We start from the raw sequence: 26176 nt of genomic DNA on the forward strand, positions 1-26176 counted from the left end.
AAAAGGTAAAAAGAAGTTTGCTAGCTTTGTAGGTCATTGGATAGTTGGTGCCTTCATTTGCATAATTCTTACAGCTTTTACATGCCTTTAGATGTCGCCTAGGGCTTTGGGTTGTGTGTGTTGTTGTTAGAAAGAAAGTGAAGCATTTCCTTTGGAATGGTTTATAGCTTGAATTTCTCAATATGCAAGTCTTGGTTTCTTAGAAAGAAGAGATGGCTTGTTCTCTGAAAAGCAAGGAGGAAGAGATAGAGAGCAGGTCTGGTGGCAGTGGCAATATGGATGGCGGTTCTGGGGAAGACCAAGAAGGAGATCTGCCCAAAAAGAAGCGCTATCACAGGCACGCAGCTAAGCAAATTCAGGAAATGGAAGCGTAAGCCCTCCTTTCTCACAAGTGTTCCATTTCTTTTTATGAACTTGCATTCTGTACTGGTAAAAGAATGAGATGGTTTTCTGTCAAAAAAAGAATGAGATGGTTACAAAATTTCAATGCGCTGTTGTGCCTCACCATGACATCACGAATTCGAACCAGACAGGTGAGTGTCCTTTGCCACGAATAAGGTTGGCAAATGAACCTAACCAACATAGCCCAAGCTCGGCTCGTTAGGGGTACACTCCAGCTCGAGCTCGAGCTCGAGCTCGGTTAGTGAGCTTGTCACCAGTCGAGCCTATCATGGGCTGACTCATTTTTAAGTGTTTTTTAAGCTTGATAATGTGTATATATATATATATATATATATATAACAAACGTATAAAACACATATAATGTGTATATTATATATAATATATAATACATAATATATCAGTAATTAATATGTAAAAAGAGCCGAGCTTGCCATGTTCATGCTCGGCTCATTTACCTAAATGAGCTGGCCCGTAGCTCAGCTCGCAGAGCTCAATTTCCGAGCCAAGCTATGCCGAGCAACTCGTCTTGTTTCCCATCTCTAGCTGTAAGGTCAAAGCTGGAGAATTGAGATCACGTGAAATGTGATTGCACACTTCAAGAGTGCTGCTGCACCTGATCACCCATCATCTGCTGCTGGGCCCCACAGCTGACTGGCTGTATCCCAAAGATGGTGGGTGATCAGGTGCAACAGCAGACTCAAAGTGTGCAATCACATTGTACCTGATCCACCCTCGAAGCTGGTTGTACCTCCTGGTGGGCGAGGGGGAACCTGGAGTTGTCTCTGGTTTTCCCAGTTATCCTGAAAAAAAAGAAGAAAGGAAGTTCATAATTCATATGCTCCTTTCCCTTTGTTTTACATCAAAGGAAGCGGGTTTGTGCTTTTCATTCTTTGAAAAGAACACTGTCATTCGTATCTTTTTGTAGACTGTCGTGTCCTTACTTTTGAGAATGAGATTGTCCATTAAACATAATCAATCAAGTAGATCATCTTGTAGGAAGGCAATGTTTAATAAAGAAAACTTGTTCAAATAATGGTGATTCTAGCAAAATTAATTCCACAGATACGACACTTCTGGGCACAAGTTTCATGTTTAATTTTGGTGAGACATTTAAATATTCATGTCTATTACTTTTCAATCGCTAAACTCAAAGCAATCAAGCATGCTATAGTACTCATGTTTGACAGCTGCTGTTGTTGGCTTATTTCTCGATTTGCATATTGAAATTGTGTATTGCAGTCTCTTTAAGGAGTGCCCACACCCTGATGAAAAACAACGACTCAAGCTCAGCCAAGAACTTGGGTTGAAACCTCGCCAAGTGAAATTTTGGTTTCAAAATCGCCGTACCCAAATGAAGGTAATTATTATTCCTTCTTTTTTTTCGAGTGCATTTCTTTGATTAATTTGTGTGTGTGTGTTTGTGCGTGCATGCATGCATGCATGTGTGTGTGTGTGTGTGTGTGGATATATGTTAAAGAATAGAGATATTTAGGTTTGTTTATAATTTTCATAATGAAATAGAATACGAAACAAGTATTAAAGGGAACTAGAGCTTTATGCATATGGCCCAATCATTAAGTTGATGTTTACTGGAACCAATAGAAAAGATAAGTTGGTTTTTTTCTTCTATTGTTTAATTTTCATTTACCAAGGATGGTGTAATAGTAAACAAGAAACTGTATCAATTTTCAGGTAGGCTTGTAGAATCACCAAAATCATATCCTGTTCCTTCATTAGTATATTTCATATAGTCATGGCAGCAGGAAAAATGGGGGCTGAATATTCAAATGCTTTCACTTGGTAGGCACAACAAGATCGCGCGGACAACGTGATTCTTAGGGCAGAAAATGAAGGCCTCAAGAATGAGAACTTCAGACTTCAAACAGCCATGAGAAACATCACCTGCCCCAACTGTGGGAGCCCAGCAATTCTTGGAGAGATGTCATATGATGAGCAGCACCTCCGTTTGGAGAATGCACGTCTTAGAGAAGAGGTATGCTATTCTTCTTATTTTAATGTTTTTCTTTTTTTATTGTGTTTTACTTATTATTGATTTTTATTTGATCATATTACATTAGTGAGTGTCTTTTTGGTGGCCATTTACATATACTATCTTCATGCTGAAAAAAAAAACTGATTTTTTATATGAGATTTGGTAGATAGATTACCTTTTCTTTATGAGATTTCAAGAAAGTTCTCATTGTACTCCTGGTATAACAGTTCTACTTTGACAACCAATCGAATTGTTGCATTCATTGCTACTATCTAGATGTTTGATTTCTTGGAAATAACATTTTCTTTATTTAGTTATTTTAAAAACTTATGTTTGGCCAGTTGATAGTGGGTCCTAACATCTATCCCTTTAGTAGGGCCACGTCGCATTTGGTGAAGAGCCTAACCCATTGTTTTCCTTGAGACCTTTTATTTGAAATAATGTTGAAATTGATTAAAAGAAAAAACAAAGATTAAGCAAAGGAACTTGTAGGAACAAGGATGCCACAATTTTATTTCTTGTTTACCACTGAAATGAAGACTTATCATTGAATCTAGTTTTATTTTGATCATGATTAACTCTTTATACTTCATTTACATTAGCAAGAGATCCACATAAGAATATAGCCCGACATTTTTTTTGAGAGAATATAGCCGTAGATTTCACAATTTGCAAGGACATACTGATTTCTTTATGGCTTTCACTACTTTTGTTGGCCAAAATTGAACAACCGTCCACGTAGTTTCCACTTAATTAAACCAGAATCATATCTGCTAAATTATGGTCAGCTGACACAATCTTCGGCATGAAACTTTTGGGTTGGAATGTTGTTCTTAGTTATTGCACTGGATCTTCGTGATTGCAGAAATTTGTTTTTTTTTCGTGGATGCTTATATATATATATATATATATATATATATATATATATATATATATATATATATATATATATATATATATATATATATGAGAGAGAGAGAGAGAGAGAGAAATGTGTAAGTTCCAGGCCATTTTACCAATGGGGACTCCGCTTGTCTGACAAGAGCAGTTAGTGCATGCCACCTTGTGTTGGGATGTTGCAAGTTCGAATCCCAATGATATAGTTGTATAACTGTTAGGGGTTTGCCTAACCCCAACTTTTTCTGTTAAAAACAAAAACAGTTTCAGACCATTTATTTCTCCGCCCCTTCAAAAAAATATACTTGCATGTATTTAATGTTTAATTCAAACTTGTAGATGTGTTTATCATTGCTTATTCACTAAGAACCATGCTTTGGATCAAATCAATTTAACAAAAAATCTTGATTTTTAGTTAATCAAGTTTTTGGTGTAATATGAATTGTTGATTTTTTTGTTAATCTAAAAACATATCTAAAACAACAAAAACATTTAAACCAATGCATGTTTTCTACTAAATAAAGTAGAGTGATCACATCTATGCATTTAGATTAACTAAAAAATATCAAATTACTATATTAACCTTCGTAATCAAATGTTACCTATTATTTCTTATAAAGATGATAATATTTTTTAATTTCATGGACAATATACAAAAGCAAAAAAAAATCGTGTTTTTTGAGATGTTGAATGTCAAAGGGAGATCCTTATTTAACAGTTTTCTTTTTCTTTCTGTGTTGTTTTTTAGACACGAATCTGTCCGTTTGATTAGCAGTAAGTACATCTGCGCTTATTTATTATGATAATAAATGATGGTAATATTATGGTAGTCTCAAGCTGTCCCTAAGGCAAAATTGCCCCCCCCCCCTTTTTTTCTTTTTCTTTTTGAGGACTTCCTAATGTTGTGCCATCCAGTGGCTGGTGCTAGGGTGTCAAGGGGTCCAGTTTACTCGGATCCGACCCGAACCAAACCCTATAGAGTCCGGGTATGTTGATAAATAAGAAGACCTAGGTTCGGACTCAAAGGTTTGATTAATACATCAACCCCGGTACAGTTTGTAAAATTAAAAAAAAGCTCACCATAAATTAAAAAAAAATATTTTTCTCAAAAGTCTTTCCTATTGGTATATTTAAAATTTTAAAATATATAAAAATGAAGTGGAATATGAGAAAGAACATTAAAAATATAAAATTATAAATAAGGTGATAATATTCTTTTAAAAACTGGTGAAATTTTGAAAAATAGTATTTTTCAGGATTATACTGTTTTTGAAAAACTTGTGATGAAATTGTGAGATTTTCAAAAAAATTAATTGGTCATACATGACCATGCACCTCATGCATGAACTCATGCGTTGAGGAGAGAGGTGAGCGAGGTCGGCCCAATATCTGCTCAATGCATGGGATGCCCATACGTGAGTATATCCAAATAAGGCATATTAAGTTTCCTTCATTTGGATATTCTATTCAGTTTCCCTTTTATGCAAAAAAATTGAATTCTTGGCAGTTTTGGCCGAGTAACGACTACCAAGGGGTTGGTAAGTGTTTGTCAGCCCTCACTCTCATATAAAGAGACGAGTAACTTTTGATAGGTATCAATTGAAATTATCAGAAAATAATCTCCTTAAAGAAGGCCATAAACAATATATATCTCTCACTCTCTTTCCTAGCTGGATGAACGCCCTACAGGGATGAGCCTATAATTGTCTTCGGTGGTATCAGAGCAGAAGTCTTATTGATGTGCGCATGTGAACCTCGCTTCTTGTTGATGATCAACAAAAAAAAAAACAAAAATCAAAGAATAGCAGTGAAGGTCAGCATCTTCTTTTTTTCTTTTGCCGAAATAGCCAGACCTTGCGGGTGTTCTTCGAACCCCATCAATGGTCACAATTGCCATTTTTTTTTAAAAGGCACTATAGAGAAAATGCACAAATCCACTTTGTTGTTTGACCCTACTTGGCAAATGAGCCCCTTTGTTGTTTGACCCTCCCAACAAAAGGCAATTTTTTTGTGTAGAAGGTTGTCGTCGAAAATTCGACCATGTAGTCATTGGAAATCCGGCCAACGAAAAAGAATAAATCTAATAAAAAACTAAAAAAAAAGGTTTTACCCTATTTAGGCAGACAGTGGTGGTTGAAGGGGTGTCGATCACTGCAGGACTCCGGCAACAACCTGTCAACTTCTAAGGCAGAGGGAAAACCCCTCCATCGGGTGGCTACTGGTGTCTGCTACAAATTTTTAAGGAGCAAGTAGACCCCGAATCGGGGTTTACTTCTTGACTCATGGCGAAGGAGGTATAACCCCCTTCGTGGACAACCTTTGACACAAAAAAGAAAAAAGAAAAAAAAAACTTAGACAGAAGGTCGCCAAATTTCGAGGACCCCTCCTTTGCTACAACCCGAAAAAGGGCGGAGGAGGAAGAGATCCCATCACCTATCTTCACTTGATGTTGGGCCTCAGGCCAGAGGAGATCTTCTTCTTCATTCTTTGTCTAGAGAAGCACACCACCCTTCCTCTATTGGTTGTCAGTGTCGCGGGGTGGAATCCCTCATTTCTAGAGAGGAAAAGACATCATCAAGGTCGATGGTGGTGGTCCTCTACCACCAAGCCTTCATTTTGTCGAGAGAGAATGACGGAGTTGTAGGGGAGGTGGTGGATTCGACGGAAGGAGAGGAAAACAAAGAGGAAGAAAGACAAGTGGTGTATGTTCCCCCCCGATGATTCACTGAATCCCACGTCTGTGTTCGGGGCTTTGAATGAGCACCACGTATACAAGCACATGGGGCTCGTATTCTCGTGTATGTTGACATAACTTTGCATCGGACTCTGGTGTTGTTGCAAAGACTTAAGTACCCTTTCTTGCTATTCTTCTCATAAAGTGATGGTTTGAGAAAATGACAAAAATGCTCTTTATTCAAAAAAGAAAAAACAAACAGTTCAAAAAAAGGACAAACATGTCTTCCATTCAGAAAGTCGAGGATGATGTTGACTCTTCAAAGTCTTCTTCTTCTTTCTCCGTTCAAAAAAATTACAAACATGTCCTCCATCCAGAAAGTCGAGAATGATGTTGACTCTTCAAAGTCTTCTTCTTTCTCCGTAAAACACAGTAAAACCATCTCTCTATCTCTAGAGAAGAAATCAAGGGAGGCAAAGAGTTCTCCCTGGAGAAGGTCATGAACATCAAGCCTCTCACTCTCTCTCCCCTTCTCTCTCTACTTCTGTGCACATCCAACAAATGATCCTACATTGCTCCATCAAACACCAACTGACCTGCACACTGACTGTAGCATCGTTCAACTTAAAGAGTTGATATGTATAGGAGAATACAAAGATGTTTCTCGGATTCATTGGAACCTGTTATTTCTTTTTCAATGTGCAGTTGGCTCTTATCATTTTCAGTTGCTTTTTAGATTGTACTTTCAATTCTGGTGTATTTTAAATCCATCGATTTGTATGTAATCGGAGCTCATTTCGATCTGAAATTTTTACTGCAATTTTATGCATATGTCTTCATGCTCTTAACAAAAAATCAGATCATTCTAATTTTGTTTGACCCACTTTAAAAATCAAGGTTCTGAACCTGTTATTTTGCACCGTCAGGATTTTAGCAGAATCAGGACCAACTTGCGGGAGTGATTTATCCCTAACCAGAGATGATCTTTCCGATATGTAAAAAGGGTTGTTTTTTAAATTAAATATAGTTTATCCATACCAAATTTCAGCGATTTCTATGGTGTTTTTCATACCAGTTTTAGGTAAAAAACCACAACCCTGTCACCCTGGGTCATTTTAACGGCTCAGATTTTGATCCATTTTGTCAGAATTTTATTTCCCTAATGAGAGATCATTTTTCAATTTCATAAAACGGGTTCTCTTTGTTTATGTGTCTAGTTCATCTTTGTAAATTTTTAGAATTTTTCATGATCAATTGCTATTTTATTTTGATTTAATACCAGAACCCCGTATCCAGATTTTGTAAATGTTCTGATTTTGGCCCCCATATCATGACTGTTGTAGCCCTCCTTCAACAAATCGCTATTTGATTGACAATATTCTTCAGCAAATCATTGTTATGATTTTGTGGGTCTCTAATGTGTCCCTACTACGATTTGTAGTGTTTTCGGGTCTTCAACGACCCCTACAATGATTTATAGTGTTGTCCGATATTTTAACAACGATTTGTAGTATTTTCGGGTCTCCAACGACTTCTAGAATGATTTATAGTGTTGTTTGGTCTTTTAACTACGATTTGTAGTATTTCGGGTCTTCAACGACCCCTACAACGATTTATAGTGTTGTCTGATCTTTTAACTACGATTTATAGTATTTTCGGGTCTCCAACGACCCCTACAACGATTTATAGTATTGTCCGGTCTTTTAACTACAATTTATAGTGTTTTCGGGTCTTTAATGAGACTCATAGTGATTTATAGTGTTGTTGGACCTCGCTATAGCGATTTGTAGTGTTTTCCGCTAAACACTATAGCGATTTGCGATACAAATCGTTGTATATCGCTACCAAAATTAGGACCAACTTGTCAAGGTCATAGCTCCCTAACCAGAGATCGGATTTCAAATCCGTAAAAAATGGTGTCTTTGTTATAAAGTCTAGTTTATTCCTGTAAATTTTCAGTGATTTCTATAGTCGTTTGACACCCCATTTGAATAAAAAATCAGACCCCTATCAGTTAGTTATATTTGAATGACACAATTTTAGTTCATTTTGTAAGTCATATCTCCCTAACGGGAGATCATTTTCCAAATCCGTAAAAAGGGTTTTCTTTCTCTATGTGTCTAGTTTATATCTGGAAAATTTCATAACTTTCTATGCTCATTTGATATTTCAAACCTGTTAAAACCGAGACTGGCTACAGAATTTTAAATTCTGTAATAAGTTCATTTTCTGTTTGGAAACAATGACTTCTCGAAGTCGCCATTTTCAAACCAAAATCGATTTTTCAATTCTATAAATTAGGTTAGTTTTTTTATTGAGTTAAGCAACTTCTTTCTCAAATTTGGGAGAAATCAGGTCTGTTTAGCCATTTTCAAACCAAAATAGCGATTTGTAGTGTTAATCGCTATAGCCGTCACGCGTAAATCGCTATTTGAATCAAGACCAACTTGTCGAAGACATATCTCCCTAACCGGAGATCGGATTTCAAATCCGTATAAAGTGGTGTATTTCTTATTGAGTCTAGTTTATTCATGTGAATTTTCAGCAATTTTTATGGTCATTTCATACCTATTTTTGGTTGAAAACCAAGACTCTATCACACTCTATATCGTTTGAGTTACTCATATTTTTAGTTCATTTTGCAAGAGTCATATCTCCCCAATGGTAGATCATTTTTCAAATCTGTAAAAAAGTTTTTTTTGCTTCATTTGTCTAGTTTATATCTGGAAATTTTTATAACTTTATATATTTATTTGATATTTCAAATATATAAAAAACCGAAACTATTTTGTTTAATCATGGTTAAATAAGATTAATTTGTAACCAGTCCTGAATTTTAACAAATTTAAAATATCAAATATGTATAAACAGTTATAAAAAATTCTAGATATAAACTAGACACATAAAAAAAGAAAACCCTTTTTACAGATTTGGAAAATGATATTTCATTAGAGAGATATGACTCTCGCAAAATGAACTAAAAATATGTGCAACTTAAATAATGCAGAATAATAAGGGTCTAGGTTTTAATCAAAATGGGAAAACAAATGACCATAAAAATTGCTGAAAATTGATAGAAATAAACTACACTCAATAATAAAGACACCACTTTTTACGGATTTGAAATCCGATCTTCGGTTAGGGAGATACGCTCCCGACAAGTTGATCTTGATTCAAATAACGATTTATGCGTGACGGCTTAGTGAATAACTCTACAAATCGCTATAGTCGTCACGCGTAAATCGCTATTTGAATCAAGACCAACTTGTCGGGGGCGTATCTCCCTAACCGAAGATCGGATTTCAAATCCGTAAAAAGCGGTGTCTTTCTTATTGAGTCTAGTTTATTCCTATCAATTTTCAACAATTTTTATGGTAGTTTCATACCTATTTTTGGTCGAAAACCAAGACTCTGTCACACTTTTTATTGTTTGAGTTGCTCATGTTTTTAGTTCATTTTGCAAGAGTCATATTTCCCCAACAGGAGATCATTTTTCAAATCTGTAAAAAGGTTTTTTTTGCTTCATTTGTCTAGTTTATATCTGAAAATTTTTATAACTTTATATATTTATTTGATATTTCAAATATATAAAAAACTGGAACTATTTTGTTTAATCATGGTTAAATAAGATTAATCTGTATCCAGTTCTGAATTTTAACAAATTTAAAATATCAAATATGTATAAACAGTTATAAAAAATTCTAGATATAAACTAGACACATAAAAAAAGAAAACCCTTTTTACAGATTTGGAAAATGATATTTCATTGGGGAGATATGACTCTCGCAAAATGAACTAAAAATATGTGCAACTTAAATAATGCGGAATAATAGAGGTCTACTTTTTAATCAAAATGGAAAAACAAATGACCATAAAAATTGCTAAAAATTTATAGGAATAAACTAGACTCAATATGAACGACACTGTTTTTTACGGATTTGAAATCCGATCTCCGGTTAGGGAGATAAGCCCTCGACAAGTTGGTCCTAATTCAGGTAGCGATTTACGCCGTAAATCGCACAATAATTTACTGAAAATACTATAAGTCACAATAGTGATTTACACATAATGATTTACTGAACAACACCACAAATCACTTTAGTGACTCATGAAATATACTACAAATCGCTATATGTAGTGTTATTCAGTAAGCCGTCACGCGTAAATCGCTATTTGAATCAAGACCAACTTGTCGGGGACGTATCTCCCTAACCAGAGATCGGATTTTCGATCCGTAAAAAACGACATCTTTGTTATTGAGTCTAGTTTATTTTTGCCAATTTTCACAAATTTTATGGTTATTTCATATCTGTTTTTTGTCAATAACAAAGACCCTGTCACACTCTATATCGTTTGAGTTACTCAGGTTTTTTGTTCATTTTGCAAGAGTCATATCTCCCCAACGGGAGATCATTTTTCAAATCTGTAAAAAGGGTTTTCTTTCTTTACTTGGCTAGTTTATATTTGGAAATTTTTATTACTTTATAAACTCATTTGATATTTCAAATCTGTTTAAACCAGAACTTGTTACATAATTTCAGGTTCTGTAACAGGTTCATTTCCTGAAATTGAATGGTAACTTTCAGAAGTCACCATCTTGAAACCAGAAAAAAAATAGAAAAATCATGAGAAAGGGTGTTACAAAAACCTTTTGCAAGAAACAACCGAAGGAAACATGAACACCATGATTAAACAAAACACTTTATTGCGCCGGGGGAAGCCCCCAAACCCCCCTCATGTAAGGGCAAAATCTTTGAATCAGGCTTCACAATTCATCAAGTTGAACCATGCTACAGTCAGTGTGCAGGTCAGTCGATGCATGATGGAGCAATGCAGGATTGTCTGCTAGATGTGCACATAAGTAGAAAGAGAAGGGAGAGAGAGAGGGTTGATGTTCATGGCCTTCTCCAGGGGGATTCCTTTCTCGGATAATCCTGCAGTGCATCAAGTTGAATGATGCTACCCATGCTGGGAAGAACCCCCATACCCCCCTCCTGTAAGGGCAAAAACTATGCTACTCACATTGGGAGGAGCTAGCCCCCAAACCCCCCTCCTGTAAGGGAAAAAACTCTGAATCAGGCTCCACATCTCATCAAATTGAATGATGCTACCCATGCTCGGAAGAGCCTCCAAACCCCCCTCCTGTAAGGGCAAATACTCTGAATCAGGTTCCACAACTCATCAAGTTGAATGATGCTACCCACGCTGGGAGAAGCCCTTAGACCCCCCTTCTGTAAGGGTAAAAACTCTGAATCAGGCTCCACAACTCTTCAAGTTGAATGATGCTACCCACACTGGGAGGAGCCCCCAGACCTCTCTCCTGTAAGGATAAAAACTCTGAATCAGGATCCACAACTCATTTAGTTGAATGATGTTACCCACGCTGAGAGGAGCCCCCAAACCCTCCTCCTGTAAGGGTAAAAACTCTGAATCAGGCTCCACAACAGTCAATGTGCAAGTCAGTCGGTGCTTGATGGAGCAATGTAGGATCTTCTGCTGGATGTGCACAAAAGCAGAAAGAGAAGGGAGAGAGAGAGTGAGAGGGTTGATGTTCATGGCCTCCTCCAGGGGAGATTTCTTTCTCGGATAATCTTACAGTGCAGAGACTGGGTCTTAAATAATCATCTTTGGGGCACTTAAGTCTTTACAACCACTCCTTTTCTAGAATCGTCATTTTTTTTTTGCACCAATGGAGGAGAGGGTACTTAAGTCTTTGCAATCGCATCAAACTCCAACGCTAATTAATGCTGACAAACATGGGGATACGAGACGCACATGCTTACATACGTGGTGCTCTTTGGGCCCCCCGAACATGAGATGTAGCTAACTGCCCTGTTCGGGGGGGGAACATATAACCTGCTTCGGGGATTAAGGGTTTCAGAATCCCGATTTTTCATTTTTATACGATATTAGAGGTAAAATTATGTATATACTCCTATATAATTTCATTAATCTCGGTTATATCCTTCCTTTATAGTTGATTTACATAATTGTCCCTTTGTTTCTGTTTAATTATGAAATTACCCCTATTAAGGTTTACCTATGAAATTACCCTTGATTTTTTTTAATTCCAACTGTTAGATTAAATTATGGATCTGGCCCTTAACTTTTCTAACAATACCTATTATATCTCCTGCTGCATAGATTTACCATTTTGCCCTATGTGTTTCCTATAATTTACTTTTGTGTCATTTATTTTTACAAAACAGAGCCTTCTATTTTTGTTAAATTCTAGAAAGAGGCCCGTACTTCAAAAAATACTTGAGATAGACATTTGATTTCCTAAAAATTTTAGAAAGACCCCTGAACTTTTTTGTTTAACTCCTTTTGTTTATTACTTTTTAGGGTTCTGTTTTTTTTTTCTATTTTTCTTGAAATTGACCATTGACTTTTCTGAAATTGTAGAAAAGTGGTTAGTTTGTGTTGTTTGCCTCATAAAGCCTTATTTTGATTGAAATAAGTTAAAGTTTGAATGTCTTCGATATTTTTTGATAATTGCATGATAGAATATCTCCGATATCATGTATTTCTTGATTATGAATATGATATCTTGTATGAACATGACTAATGTTGTGTTGTTTATCCTGTTGTTAAATGTTGGACTCCTATTTATTATTATTTGTCAACATAAAATAACTAAAATAAAAAAAATGTCTAGTAGGGTATGTGCTACCGAGCTAGCCAAGACGGATAAGTTGAATGACACGAATTTTCATATCTGAAAGAGGAGGATTCTTCTTGTTTTGACCTTAGAGGGCATCGAAAATGCCCTGAGTATCAAATTGAAAGACCTTGACCAAACAACTTCTGAACATGATAAAAGTGCATACCTTAAATATAAAATGGATAATATGTTTGCCAGGACTATCATGCTTACATATATGGAGGATGATCTGATTAGGGTATTCGAGGATTACCCTTCTACAAACTCAATGTTTGAAGCGGTTTTTATAAAATATGATACTACATCTGAAACCCACATAGAGTTGCTCTTAGAGCAATACAATTCATGTAAGATGCAGGTAATGACAAAAGATTTAGTCATAGCTTAGAATGTGATCTTAGATTGTATGCAAATATCTACTATTTTGTACAGCCTTCCATCTTTGTAGAGGATGGTCACCACTGCTCTTAGGCTAAATTCCAAGAACTTGTCATTGAAAGAGTTGCTTACTCAATTGAAAATTGAGCAACAACATATGCAACAAGATAAAAGGAGCGAATTACATTTCGCTAAAAATACTACTAATAGTAGTCGTGGTCCTCCTAGACACCCACAATTTTAAAAAGTCATTTAAATTTTTTGACAATTTTGATAAGAAAATGTGTTCAACATTTTGCAAGCCGCAGGGAGCCGCCTCCTAAGTGAAGTGTTTCAAGCATGAAAAACTTGGACACTTCAAGAGATATTGCCGAAGTCGGTATAACAACAAGAACAACAAGAACAAAAAAAATGGTGGGCAACAAGAGAGACATAACATAATCAGCATGATATCAAAGTTTTCATATGCAGACCAGGAACTTTCTGGATGTTGGGTCGATCTGGAGCAACACGACATATTGCCAAGACCAAGGAAGGCATAGTGGACATGATTGAGTTTAAACCTAGAGAACATCGAGTATACATGGGGAACAATACCTACTCCGGTGTTATGAATATTGGGACTTACCATATTGAAACTCTAAGATATAATATTATATTGACTGATGTGTTGTTTGCACCATCCATGAGCTGGAACCTTGTGTCTGCTTCAGCCCTAATTAAAAAGGGCTTTGAAGTTAGGTTTTTACCAAGAAAGGTCAATGTGGGAAAACATGATCGAGTTATATTTGGTGGGGTCATTGACAAAGACCATGGGTTGTTTAAACTTTATGTTTCTGATTTGAATAAAACAACATCTACTTCTGATTATATTGATAATGTCTTTAATGTGGATGCGAATGTATGACCTCAGAGGTTAGGATATATTAATTTACAAAAAATAAAGAAACTTGTCAAATAAAATCTAATATCTAACTTTTGAAGAAGCATCTTTTCATCGATGTGAATCTTGTATATATGAAAAAATGATAAGAAAATTATTTCTAACTAATGTAATTAGAATATCTGAATTGTTAGAAATTATCTATTTAGATATTTGTGGGTCTTTCAGGACCCAAATTCATAAATGAATGCAATATTTTATTTTATTTATTGATGATTAATGAAGATATATTTATACATATCTTATAACATATAAGTCTAAAGCATTACACAAAATTAAAAAATACCATAAAGAATTTAAAAACCAACTTGACAGAAGGATCAAAGTCTTAAGGTATGATCGATAAGAAGAATGCACCTCAAATGATTTTTCTGGATATTGTAAGGTGAATGAAATAAAACCCCAAACAACAACACTTGTAACACTATAACAAAATAGTGTGACTGAAAGATATAATAGAGCTCCTCTTGATCTGGTTAGGTCTGCATATTGTCTCATACTTCATTACCTAAGGTATTTTTGGGAGAATCTATTTATACAATAACATATATCATGAATAGTGTTCCATGTAAGGTCATTATCTCTACTCCCTATGAGTTATGAACGGGAAGAAAACCATGCCTTAGCCATCTGTGTAGATGGAGTTCAGCAGTTCATATAAAGGCAATAGATCAATCAAAAGATAAACTTGATATAAGATCTATAAGATGTACCTTTATTGGATTTTTCAAAAGCACCAAAGGTTATAAATTCTATCATCCTGATAACGGGGCAATTGAAAGTAGAGACATTGTATTCTTGGAAGATCAAAACATGAAACCAGTAATTCCGGACATAAATAGGGATTATCCTCTTGATCTCATTTATGACTCTGACAATTCATAAGAACAGTTAAGTAATGATGAACTAATTGTTATTAATCAAGAATAGTTAGGTAATAATGAACCAACTATCAGTAATCCTTTTACTTTTCACCAGACTCAGGTTGTCTACAAAAGGTCAAGAGCTCATCTTTTATACCTGTATGACTATTATATCAATTTGTCAGAGGAACTATATTATTCGATAAAGCTTGATGACATGAAAGATAACCTGTCATATAATGAGACAATAAAATCACTTGAATCAACAGGCTGAATAAAAACCATGGACGAGAAAATTGAGTCTATTAAGAAAAAGCATGTATGAGAATTGACTAATTTTCTTGAAAAAAGAAAAACCATTGGATGAAAATGAATATTAAAGAAGAAATTCAAGTCAAATGAAAATATAGATAAATGTAAAGCTAAATTAGTAGCTAAAGGTTTTTTTCAGAATGAAGGGATCGATTATGTTGATACTTTTCTCCTATTGAAAAATTTGCCTCTATAAGGATAATCTTGGCCATTGTAGCTCACAATGATTTAGATCTACATCAGATGGATGTTAAAACTGCATTCTTAAATGATGAGCTTAAGGAAACTATTTTTATGGAACAACCTCAAGGCTATGTTATTAAAGGCCAAGAAGATAAAGTGTATAGATTGAAAAAAAAAACTTTATTCAAACTCAAGTAATCATCACGGCAGTGGTACTTAAAGTTTCATAAGATAATTACAACATTGAGATTTATGGCAAATAGATTTAACCAATATGTCATGTTTAAAAAAGTGTGTAAATTCTCTATTCTCACATTGTACGTGGATGTCATTCTTTTAACTGAAAACAATAATGATATGATTGTCAAAACCAAGTCATGGTTAAATTCTTAATTCAATATGAAATACATAGAAGAGACGTCCTATCACTACAAGAAAAATGCTAATTAGCGACGAAAATTTATGATGATTTTTTTTCATCACGACTTAGCGACAGATTAACAAGAGAAAACTCTCTGTCACTAACATTCAAAATATTTGTGAAATTAGCGACGAAAAAACTTTCATCGTGAATCCATCTCTAATTAGCGACAGAAAAATATGTCTCAAACTCCATCGCAACTTAGCGATGCAAAGTTTCCATTGCTAATTCGTCGCTAAGTAGTGACAGATTAGCGAGGGAATTATTTCGTCGCTAATTAGCAACAAAATTAGCGAAGCAATTTTTTCGTCTCTAATCCATCTCTAATTAGCGATGGATTAGCGATGAAATTTTTTTGTCACTACTTTTCGATTTAAACCGACCCATCTAGGGAACAAAATTTTGCTTCTCTCCTAGTGCAAAATTTAAACCGACTGTTCGATTAAAGCGCCAAATGACATGCTTCTCTTTCAGATCGTTCGGCTTCCTTGAGAAGCCTCGCAGGTGACAGCCAGAATCTGAGGTCACCGAGGTTTGCCGGACGGGAGAACTCTCGTCGGAATAACCGACGATCTGCAACTCTCCATGGGCTCATCACCGGAGCCGCGAGTGTTCCTCAGCTTCTGTAGGGAGAAGGAGGAAGGCCGCCGTGGCGGTAGGAGATTTACAGTGCATCTATGTGATGCCCTCCATCTCAAGGGTGTCCGTGCTCTTGCGGAGGAATCAGACGGTGGCGAGGAGAGGGCGGAGGGATTGGCCGTCTGCATCCCCATCATCACCGGATCCTACGCAGATTCAGAGCGGTGCCTCGCGGGTCTGGCCGTGATCACACGGTGCAGAAATGCCATCAAGATCCTTCCTGTCTTCTACCGCGTCGATCCTTCCCACGTTCAGTGCCAGAATGGACCCTTTGAAACGATGTTTCGGGTGCACGAGGTTCGATTCGAAGGGAAGAAGGTGAAGGGTTGGAGGGAGGCGATGAGCGAGGTGGGCGAGATTGCCGAACATGTCCTCTCTGACATCGACGATGAAAGGTGCATGTGCCTCTCTCTCTCTATGTGTGTGTGTATCGTTAGGCTTTTGCTTTTCTTTGCAGTGGTGGGCCGGGCTGGATAAACGGGGAACTGGGTCAAGAGGGCGTCGAAGAGCACGCCGAAGAGCACACCGATTATGTGTAGAAGACCTAGCAGTGGCTGTGTGGTGCGGTACAAGTCTGGCCTATTGCTGTCGAAATACCGCCCGACAAGGCGCAATTTTTTTTTTTTTAATTTAGCGATGGATAATATTCATCACTAATCTGTCGCTAGTTTAGCACCAGATAATGTCCGTCGCAAAACCAAATCTATACTTATTTAGCAACGGACTCACGACGGATCATATCCATCGCTAATCTGTCGCAAATTAGCGACGAAAGTAGCGATAGATAAGTTTTGTCGCTAATTAGCGACCAAAAATTTGTGATGGACACTATTCATTGCTAATCCGTCGCTAAACAGTTTAACGATGGATTAGCGATGGATAGCGTCTGTCACTAATCCACGATTTTCTTTTAGTGTATGTTCTTAAAATCAAAATCACTCAAAAAAGAAAATCTAAACTTTTGAGATTGAGTCAAAAAAGATATATTGATCATATACTCAAGAAGTTTAGAATGAGTAATTGCATGTTAGAACACTTGTGGTAAAAGGTGTAAAATTAAGTAAGAATAATTGTTCGGGTGAAGGACAATAAATATTGAATGTTCCTTATACACAAGTTGTTGGAAGCTTGACGTATGATATGCTATGTATGAGGCCTGATATTAGCTTTGCAGTTGGTTTTGTTAGTTGCTACCAGAGTAATCCTAGTTGGCCTCATTGACAAGTAGTGAAGAAAATCTTTCGATATTTAAAAGAGACTAAAAACTTACAATTGTATTTTTAAGAGAAAATTTTAGCATTGTCTAGATATTTTGGTGCTGATTTTGTTGATAGCAAAGATAATAGTAAATCCACTTTTGAATATATTTTTCTCTTTGGATGAGGCATTGTTTTTTTGTTATGTAAGAAACAAGGTTGTGTAGCTTAGCATACTCAAGAAGTGCTTGCAATACTACTGCTACATTTGTCGTTTAGATAAGTCATGTTGTATCAGTCATTTGAAGCAGAATATAACTAACGGGTCAATCTAAATTTAGTGTAACAATCAAGCTGCCATATTTCGTATGAAGAGTGAAGCTGACAGTTCAAAAAGTAAATACATAATGATAAATTAACATTATATTCATGATGTGATTGAAAAAAAATGAAATTACAGTAAGTTACTTGCCAACCTCTAATATGATTGTGGATTCTTTAACAAAAGACATATCGAAAGAATTATTTTCAAAGCATGTATCATGTATGAGTTGAAGATATATCTAATTGAGACATCTACCTCGATGGGTATCACTGAAAACCTAATTGTTAGAACTTTGATGCAAATGTAAGATTCTAATAGTGAGAGGGAAAATCTTGCATTATGATTTGGTTCGCATGGCCAATGAGAGATGTTGGTCATACATGACCATGTATGACCATGCACCTCATGCATGAACTCATGCATTGATAAGAGAGGTGGGCCCGCTCTCTGCTCAATGCATGGGATGCCCATACATGGGCATATCCAAATAAGGCATATTAGAATATGCCTCATTTGGATATTCCATTCGGTTTCCCTTCTATGCAGGAAATCCGAATTTGTCTCATTTGGATATTCCATTCGGTTATCCTTCTATGAGGAAAATCCTAATTCTTGGCAGTTTTGACTGGGTAACGGTTACCCAGGTGTGGATATGTGTTTTTCAGCCCTCGCTCTTATATAAAGAGACGAGTAACTTTCGATAAGTATTAATTGAAGTTATAGAAAAGTAGTCCCCTGAAGCAGGCCGTAAACGATCTAACCCTCTCTCTCTCTCTCATCACTGCATCTGCACCCTACAGGGACGAGCCTACGATTCTTCAGCTTCTCACTCGGCTAGGTTGGTCAGTTGAATATTTGCGGCCTGCACCACCTGCACTTAGGTGATGCAGCAGCCTAAGGGTGCTAAAAGGGAAACTATCCTAATGTGCAGGTGAGGTGAGAGTACTTATGCAGTTTTACAGGTTGACTCGCAAGTTTTAATTATTTTTTTTTAAACGAGGATACGTGACACATGTTTGATTCATAAATTCAATTTTTTTTTGGAATAATAGCACACGAGGATTAATCAATGAAAAGCCACGTTTCGATATTTTAATGGTAAAAAGATATGTCTTTTTATTTAAAACATTAAGAATATTAAAATATTATCAATAGTATTAAACTAATGTCTATCATATCAGAATGTCTGAGCGTAACACACATCCAAAGAATCCTCCGGAGAAAGAAATTATTGAACATAAATTATGCTTGAGAAAGTAAACAAAAAAAAGAAGACACCTTTCAACTTTGAATGAAATGAAATTGACATAATGTTTCTTTTCTGGCCACGTACATGTTTTTTTTTTCACACGGCAGGGAGGGAAGATCAAGTGCAATTTGATTGCACACTTTTAGTGTGCTGAACCCGACCACCCTCCATCTGTTGTTGGGTCCCACAGCTGACAGAATGTATCCGAGGATCAGGTGCATAGCATACTAAAAGTGTGCAATCACATTGCACCTGATCCTCCACAGTTGGGTCCATTTACGTTTGGTATGTAGGCTGTTTCACGTACGTTAGTTTTTGACAGAAGATATCAGACGTTAATGGCACTTGCCTAAATCATGGTTCTTCTTTGAGATGGATGGTTGCATTACTTGTATATCAAATATTGAACCATAAGAAACACCAATAATAATCATCTATTAATTTTTCGGCAGCTCGATCGTGTCTGCGGAATGGCATCAAGGTACAGCGGCCGGCAATTGCAGGTCTTCGGGCCGGCACAGCCTCAAGTTCAGCCATCACTGGACTTGGACATGGGTGTTTACTCAAGGCATTTCCATGAATCAATGCTGCCATCTTTGTCAACAGACATAATTCTGTCAGTGCCGATCCCGGAAATCCCCGAGATCGGCCTGCTCGAATCAGAAAAGCCATTGGCACTCAAGCTTGCGGTAAGCGCCATGGAGCAGCTGTCAAGGATGGCACAAGATGGGGAGCCCCTGTGGATGGAGATGAGTGAGGGAGGAAGGGAGGTCTTGAACTTGGAAGAGTACTCAAGGGCCTTCTCGTGGCCTGTTAGCATGAGGAAGAGTGCAGCCAACCTCAGGACCGAGGCTTCAAGGGATAGCGCCCTTGTTATCATGAATGCTGTCAACCTTGTAGGCGCCTTCTTGGATGCAGTAAGTTTTCTTTGTTTCTTTCTCTCTCTTTTCTTTTCTTTTTTTTAAATAACACAGAATCATTCGCCAACTGAAAAATAGATACAGTGAGTTTTTCTAGTTCCGTTCTACTCATGCTCAATGTCATCCTCTTAAGTCTTATGATGAAAGTTGTTTTGATCAAATCTGACCTTATAGATGGATTGATTTAATAATAATCGACCTTTGGATCGTATTTTTTGAGAAAAATATGATTTTTTAAATCATAAAATTTTGTATTTTGTCAATCATTGATTTTTTTAATTACCAAAAAATCTTGTATACAAGTCAGATTTCAGCAATTTGAATATCAATCATTACTAAATGAATGATGTAGATCACTCATATAGAGTCTGGTTTGATGAAAACAATATGCATCAATGAAATCCCAGAAAGGCTTGGCATAAGGGCTGAGTGAAACTTATTTGAAGTTTTCCACCCTTGAGTCCGAAGTCTGAACCATGCAAACTTCAGATCAAGTTTGGGATAACATTAAACTTGACAAGTTCACAAACTACATCATTTTAGAATCCATAAACTTGGTGTCGTTTCATGTAAACATGATTGGGGTTCATGTGTACACACAGTTATCATCTATCATATGATAGAATCCATCCTACATTCAATAGTAGCCATCTCACCAACAGCTAGGATTAGTCTACATTCTCACCTGGATGTGAACTAATCTTAGCCTTCCAAATGCGTCAATTGGATGGCTAGGATCAATATAGATTCCCTGACATCATCTGTCAGAGGAGGGGATCCGATCCTTTTTTTGTTCCCACAACGCAAATACAATAATGGGGTCATGAGCTCCATGCATTTTGGCATCACCTAAAACATGACCAAGTTTGTGAACTCCATGGTTTCATATAGTTCATGAAGTTGGTCGTGTTTTATACATAAACCATTTCATATGAATCTTGCACGAAGCACCACCAATTCATGACCTGTCAAATGCTTAATTAGTGATTTTTTTTTGTTTTTTCAGAAAAAACTTCTTTACTTCTAGTCCATGAACCACCATGATCTCTTTTTAGAAGAAACACCATGGAGTTCACTAAAAAACTTCCAAAAAACTGCTCGAGTTCACGAATCACTTGATTTTCACATGCACATCTTATGTGTAATCATCAAATATATATGTCTTTTAAATCACAGGACAAGTGGGTGGAGATGTTCCCTTCCATGGTGGCACGAGCAAGAACAGTTCAAGTCATCACACCAGGGAACCATGCCAGTGGCTCTCTTCAATTGGTAAGATATTAGAAGGTTTATCTAACATTAAACTAGTTTTTAATGTATGTTGGATTCACCCGACTAAAATACTTTTTAAATTATAATATTTTTAAAAATACATGATTACTTTTTTAAGTAAAAAAAGTAATTTTAATGTATTCATAAAGTTACCTTTTTGGAAAAGTATTTGACTTTGCATTTTCCTCCAAGTTCATAAAACCTATAATGCTCAAAACAATAACCATGCATCTTCCAAAATGTCATTCTTTTAAAGGCATTTTAATCATTTTTAATATGATTGAACGTAGCTAATGTGAAATACAATTAAATATATATACACATTCTACTTTACAAATACAGTAAGCCATGCACTTATCTTGCTTGCTCAACTCCATTGCAGATGCATGCAGAGTTACAATTTCCCTCTCCACTAGTGCCAACCAGGGAGTGCTACTTCCTCCGCTTCTGTCAGCAGAGCTCCGAAGGCCTGCAGTGGGTTATCGTCGACTTTCCCGTCGATGGCTTCAACATTGAGAGCATGCAGATGCCCTTCACCGGCTACATGCGGCGCCCTTCCGGCCTTGTCATCCAGGACCTATCCAACGGATACTCCAGGGTGAGAGCTCTAATATGCTGAAGAAATTGGCTTTTGTCTGGTTTAATTAACATCATGAATCTCGTTTTTGGGAAAATCTCGTGATAAATCAAAACACTTTTTTGTTTTCCCCTTATCAAGAAAATATCGGCATTTGTAGAAAAACCAAAAGATATGAAAAACATAGAGGCATTTGGGGTTTGACTGAGACCAAGTCAACTCGGCGAGTTTGCGAATTATGGTTTTGAGGCTTATACGGTCAGACCCGAGCAGGGTCTTTGTCGACTCGAACCCCAGTCTATTGTTCATCTCTTTCCTATTGTATCTATTATATCCTATAACAAATCAAACGATAATTTCATGTTGTTTAGGTGACGTGGGTGGAGCATGCAGAGGTTGAAGACAGGGCAGTGCACCATACCTTCAGTCAGCTGGTGCTTAGTGGAAGTGCGTTTGGGGCTGACCGCTGGATGGCTAACTTGCAACGCCAATGTGAAAGGGTAGCCAGCCTCATGTCCTCAAACACAATGGAGCGTGACATTGGAGGTACAGAACCAACCAACCCCGAGAGCAGATCAGGTGATCTGTCAAATCACTTTAAAAGAGTGATTTGACATCTTCACCGTCCGTTGCTTCAGTGAAGATGCCAAAATACTTTTCTAAAGGTGATTTGGCAGATCACTTGATCTGTTCTCGAAACTATGCAACATACAAATATTATGTTATAATTTTTAAATTAATATTATTTTTGGCAATGGATATATTTTTATATAAAATATATATTTTCATTTAAATATAAAAAAATCCATGCCCTCATGTCCAATTTTACCAAAAAAATACTGTATTAGTGCCTTCTATTCCTTGGGATTTCACTAATCCCTTATGTCATCCATATCTTCATACCCCTCTTTGGGATTTCATTGATGCAAGTTGTTTTTTATCAAAATTAGACTCCACAGATGTGATCTACACCATTCATTTAGTGCAGATTAACACCGAAATCTGACTTGTGTTTAGGATTTTTTGGCAATTCGAAAATCAATGGTTGACAATGACACATAATTTTGTGATTTAAAAGATCATGTTTTTTGTTGAAAAAATACAATCTAGGGTCCAGTTTTTATTAAGCCAACCAAATCCATCTATAGGGTCAGATTTGATCAAAACAACTTGCATGTAAGATTTAAGAGAGGTATGAAGATGAGGGATGAGTAGAACCGCACCGAGTCCCCCAGTCATGTTGGTGTCCTTTGACATAGCGTAGATGGCAACCTTTTCTAATATGCACAACTAAGAAACCAAACACAAGTAGTCACCTTTGTCACTGGATATGGATCATAAAACAGATCCATTACAAATTGGATCGGGTCTATGATGGAGAAATAAGATCCTTCTGAATGCATATGTGCTTCTTGGCACGCAAATTGGATAATGAGATAGGATCTGGTCTAGATATCATTCTGGATCTGATTGTTTTCACAACTACGTTCCAGTTTTTTTTATCTATATTTTAATCCAAATTCAAACAAAATAATCGGGTCTGGATCCGGATATTGTCAAGAAAGCACACAAGAGATGCTAAAATTAATTCATGGAACACTGACCTTTTACAGTTGCAAACTCAGTGGAGGCAAGGCGGAACATTATGCATCTGGCTGAAAGGATGGCGAGAATGTTCAGTGTCAGCATCACCTCGGCCGGGGGTCAGTCATGGACAGCTCTTGGAAGCTCTGCAGATGACAATGTTCGGATCACGACCCGGAAGAGCACCGGGCCCGGCCAACCTCATGGTGTCATCCTCTGTGGTGTCTCTTCCACTTGGCTCCCGTTCTCCCACCTCCATGTGTTCAATCTTCTCCGATGCGAAAAAAGGCGGTCACAGGTAAAATTACCAAAATACCCTTATGTGTTTTTGAAATGAACATCGGCAGTTGAAATGACACAAATGCCCCTTTTCCATTGGAGAGTTTGCATTCCGAGTCAAATTCATCTCTTTATGTGCAAGTTTCTGGCTTGGTTCTGACTAGGTTTGAGCTCTTTCCTGCAGTTGGATGTGCTCTCCGGAGGCAACACATTCCAAGAGGTGGCTCATATTGCTAATGGTTCGCATCCTGGCAACTATGTTTCTCTCCTTCGCGTAAATGTGAGTTCACTGATGAATGATGCTAACTTTCTTGCTAACTAAAGACAATTAATGGCCCACAAGGTCAACATGTAGCAACTTCTTCTAATGACGACTATAGTTTTGGCCTTGTGGTTGTTTCTTGATTTAACAAACAGCTCACTTATGCAGGCTGCAAGCAATTCAGGTGGCCCAAGTGCTGAGCTGATGGTGCAAGAGAGCTTCACTGATGCATCTGGGAGCATGGTTGTGTATGCGCCTATAGATGTCGCCAGTGTCAACATAGCGATGAGCGCTGAAGACACATCCTGCATTCCTCTGCTCCCATCCGGATTCATCATTGTTCCTGGAGGCAACAACAATTCCGGCAGCTGCATCACCGGCACAGACAGCCTGGGCACCAACAATGCACCCATCGACGGCGGCTGTATCCTGACTGTGGCATTCCAGGTGTTAGCCAGTGCAGTTCCAGCATCCAAGATCAGCATGTCCACAGTCACTACCATCAACAACCACATCTACAATGCTGTTGGCCAAATCCATGCTGTACTAAGTGCATGCTCCCCAGAGCCAATTCCTTCAAGTCACTAACCAGTGGGACTTAGTTACTAGTCTTAGTATAGAATAGTGTTGTAGCTTGGTACTACCTAGAAACAGATGGAGTAACTAATTATTAAGGCACCTTGACCCACAAACTACATACATTACAGGCTCTGTTCCTGACCAGATGAGGTAAAACAACCTACTAAGATCTATGGTGTTAGTCCTTGTACCCATTTGGGACATTGAACACCATTGGCCTTATAGGATGCAAGGATTGAAATGACCAAGGTACCCTTTGCTGAGGTGGAGGGTACTTTTGTCATTTTAGCAAAGCAGGGTTTAATGGTAACAATAAGAGGGTAAGGAAGACTCAATTCAAAGAAGTGGAGATGATATAGATAAAGCGTTAGTCTACAAAAGGTGAATGATATTTGTGGGGAGGATGAAGGAGTCAAGAGCGCACCAGATGTGACCCTTGATGCATGGTAGGGATGCAGCAACAAGTGCGCTGGCCTCACCATGCAGCAAGGGTGGTGGTTCGGGAATTGACTTCTGCTTTTGTCCATTTTATTTGCTGAATTTCTCGGATGGTATTGTTGGTTGTTGTTGGTACTGTTGTAGTGATACTTGTGGAAATTATTGAATTGTTATTGACTTCTTAAACTCTGTTTGAGCTGCATGGTTATCGATATAACTGAAGTTGGACTCTCCCAACTTGGGGTAAGTAGCAGGCTGCAGAGCTGGTAAATAAGTCGAGCTTAAAGTGTTCTTGTGGTGAGCCCAGCCAAGTTGTGAGCTTATTATGAACCGGAGCTAAATGAGCCGAGCTCGAGGTGGCTTATTTACAGAAAATATATATTATTGTTTTTGGATCTGAAAAGATTAGGATCACAAAAGAATAAATGTCATGCAAACCGCCACCAAATACAAAACAAACCACAAGACAAGAAAAAAAAAGGATACGAGACGTACCTGGTTTGGCACTTAGGCCTACATCCACCGGCGAGAGAAGTAGCAAAATCTACTAGAAATATATGAGAAAATACAGAGGCGAGAAGCTCTCAAAATCGTAATCCCCAATAAACTCAAAACTCTCATGCCCTACTCAGAGAAAAAATTACAAAACTGAACTGTCACAAACTTCATTGAAAATTCTCATTGTACGGTCACCAAATTATTTTGAAGCGGGTCTAAAATTCAAAACACCCACACCACTAAATTGTTTCATAGCTGCAAGCCATACGATTTTCTCTCTAGAGTCTAAACCTATTGCTTGTTTGGTCGACACTATATTATATGATGTAAATATATCCAAAATATATTTATTACTATTTAAGGAGCTTATATGAGCTGAGCCTAACTGAAAACCTATTTTTCATGTTCGGCTTGCTGTGCTTTACATGTTCGAACCAGATCCCTACAAGCTGAATAAAGAGCAGTCACCCTTGCCTAGTTGGATATATGACTAAGGGCTGGTCTGTGGAACTATAGCTCATCCATGCTAAGGCTTTCAGCTGGGCTGGTCTGAGCCAGCCCCAGTGAGTTCTGGAATTGAATCTGATTATTAAGTACCAAGTTGGATCCAACTCCAAGTGGTTAAAAT

The 26176-nt window shown here is 37.2% G+C and overlaps 1 protein-coding gene across 1 annotated transcript; it reads left to right on the top strand.

Moving 5' to 3' along the window:
* The first annotated feature begins 212 nt into the window (after positions 1-212).
* Positions 213-24621, top strand: LOC149819165 (homeobox-leucine zipper protein PROTODERMAL FACTOR 2-like). Its single transcript, XM_089986350.1, has 12 exons — positions 213-370; positions 1642-1759; positions 2207-2395; positions 16430-16764; positions 16827-16902; positions 19592-20056; positions 21236-21331; positions 21714-21929; positions 22280-22487; positions 23522-23790; positions 23956-24010; positions 24152-24621. Exons 1-12 carry the CDS (start codon positions 213-215, stop codon positions 24619-24621), a joined length of 2655 nt encoding a protein of 884 aa, XP_089842476.1.
* Positions 24622-26176: the final 1555 nt, after the last annotated feature.

This window comes from Nuphar pumila, chromosome 13 (genome assembly GCF_984573655.1).
Source record: "Nuphar pumila chromosome 13, dmNupPumi1.hap1.1, whole genome shotgun sequence".
Taxonomy (NCBI): Eukaryota; Viridiplantae; Streptophyta; class Magnoliopsida; order Nymphaeales; family Nymphaeaceae; genus Nuphar; species Nuphar pumila.

Bases quoted from the DNA above. Each gene is read 5' to 3' on its own strand.
- LOC149819165 (XM_089986350.1), top strand. From the start codon at position 213: ATGGCTTGTTCTCTGAAAAGCAAGGAGGAAGAGATAGAGAGCAGGTCT. The intron at 21,332-21,713 runs GTAAGATATTAG...ACTCCATTGCAG, and splicing joins CCAGTGGCTCTCTTCAATTG to ATGCATGCAGAGTTACAATT. The intron at 22,488-23,521 runs GTGATCTGTCAA...GACCTTTTACAG, and splicing joins CAACCCCGAGAGCAGATCAG to TTGCAAACTCAGTGGAGGCA.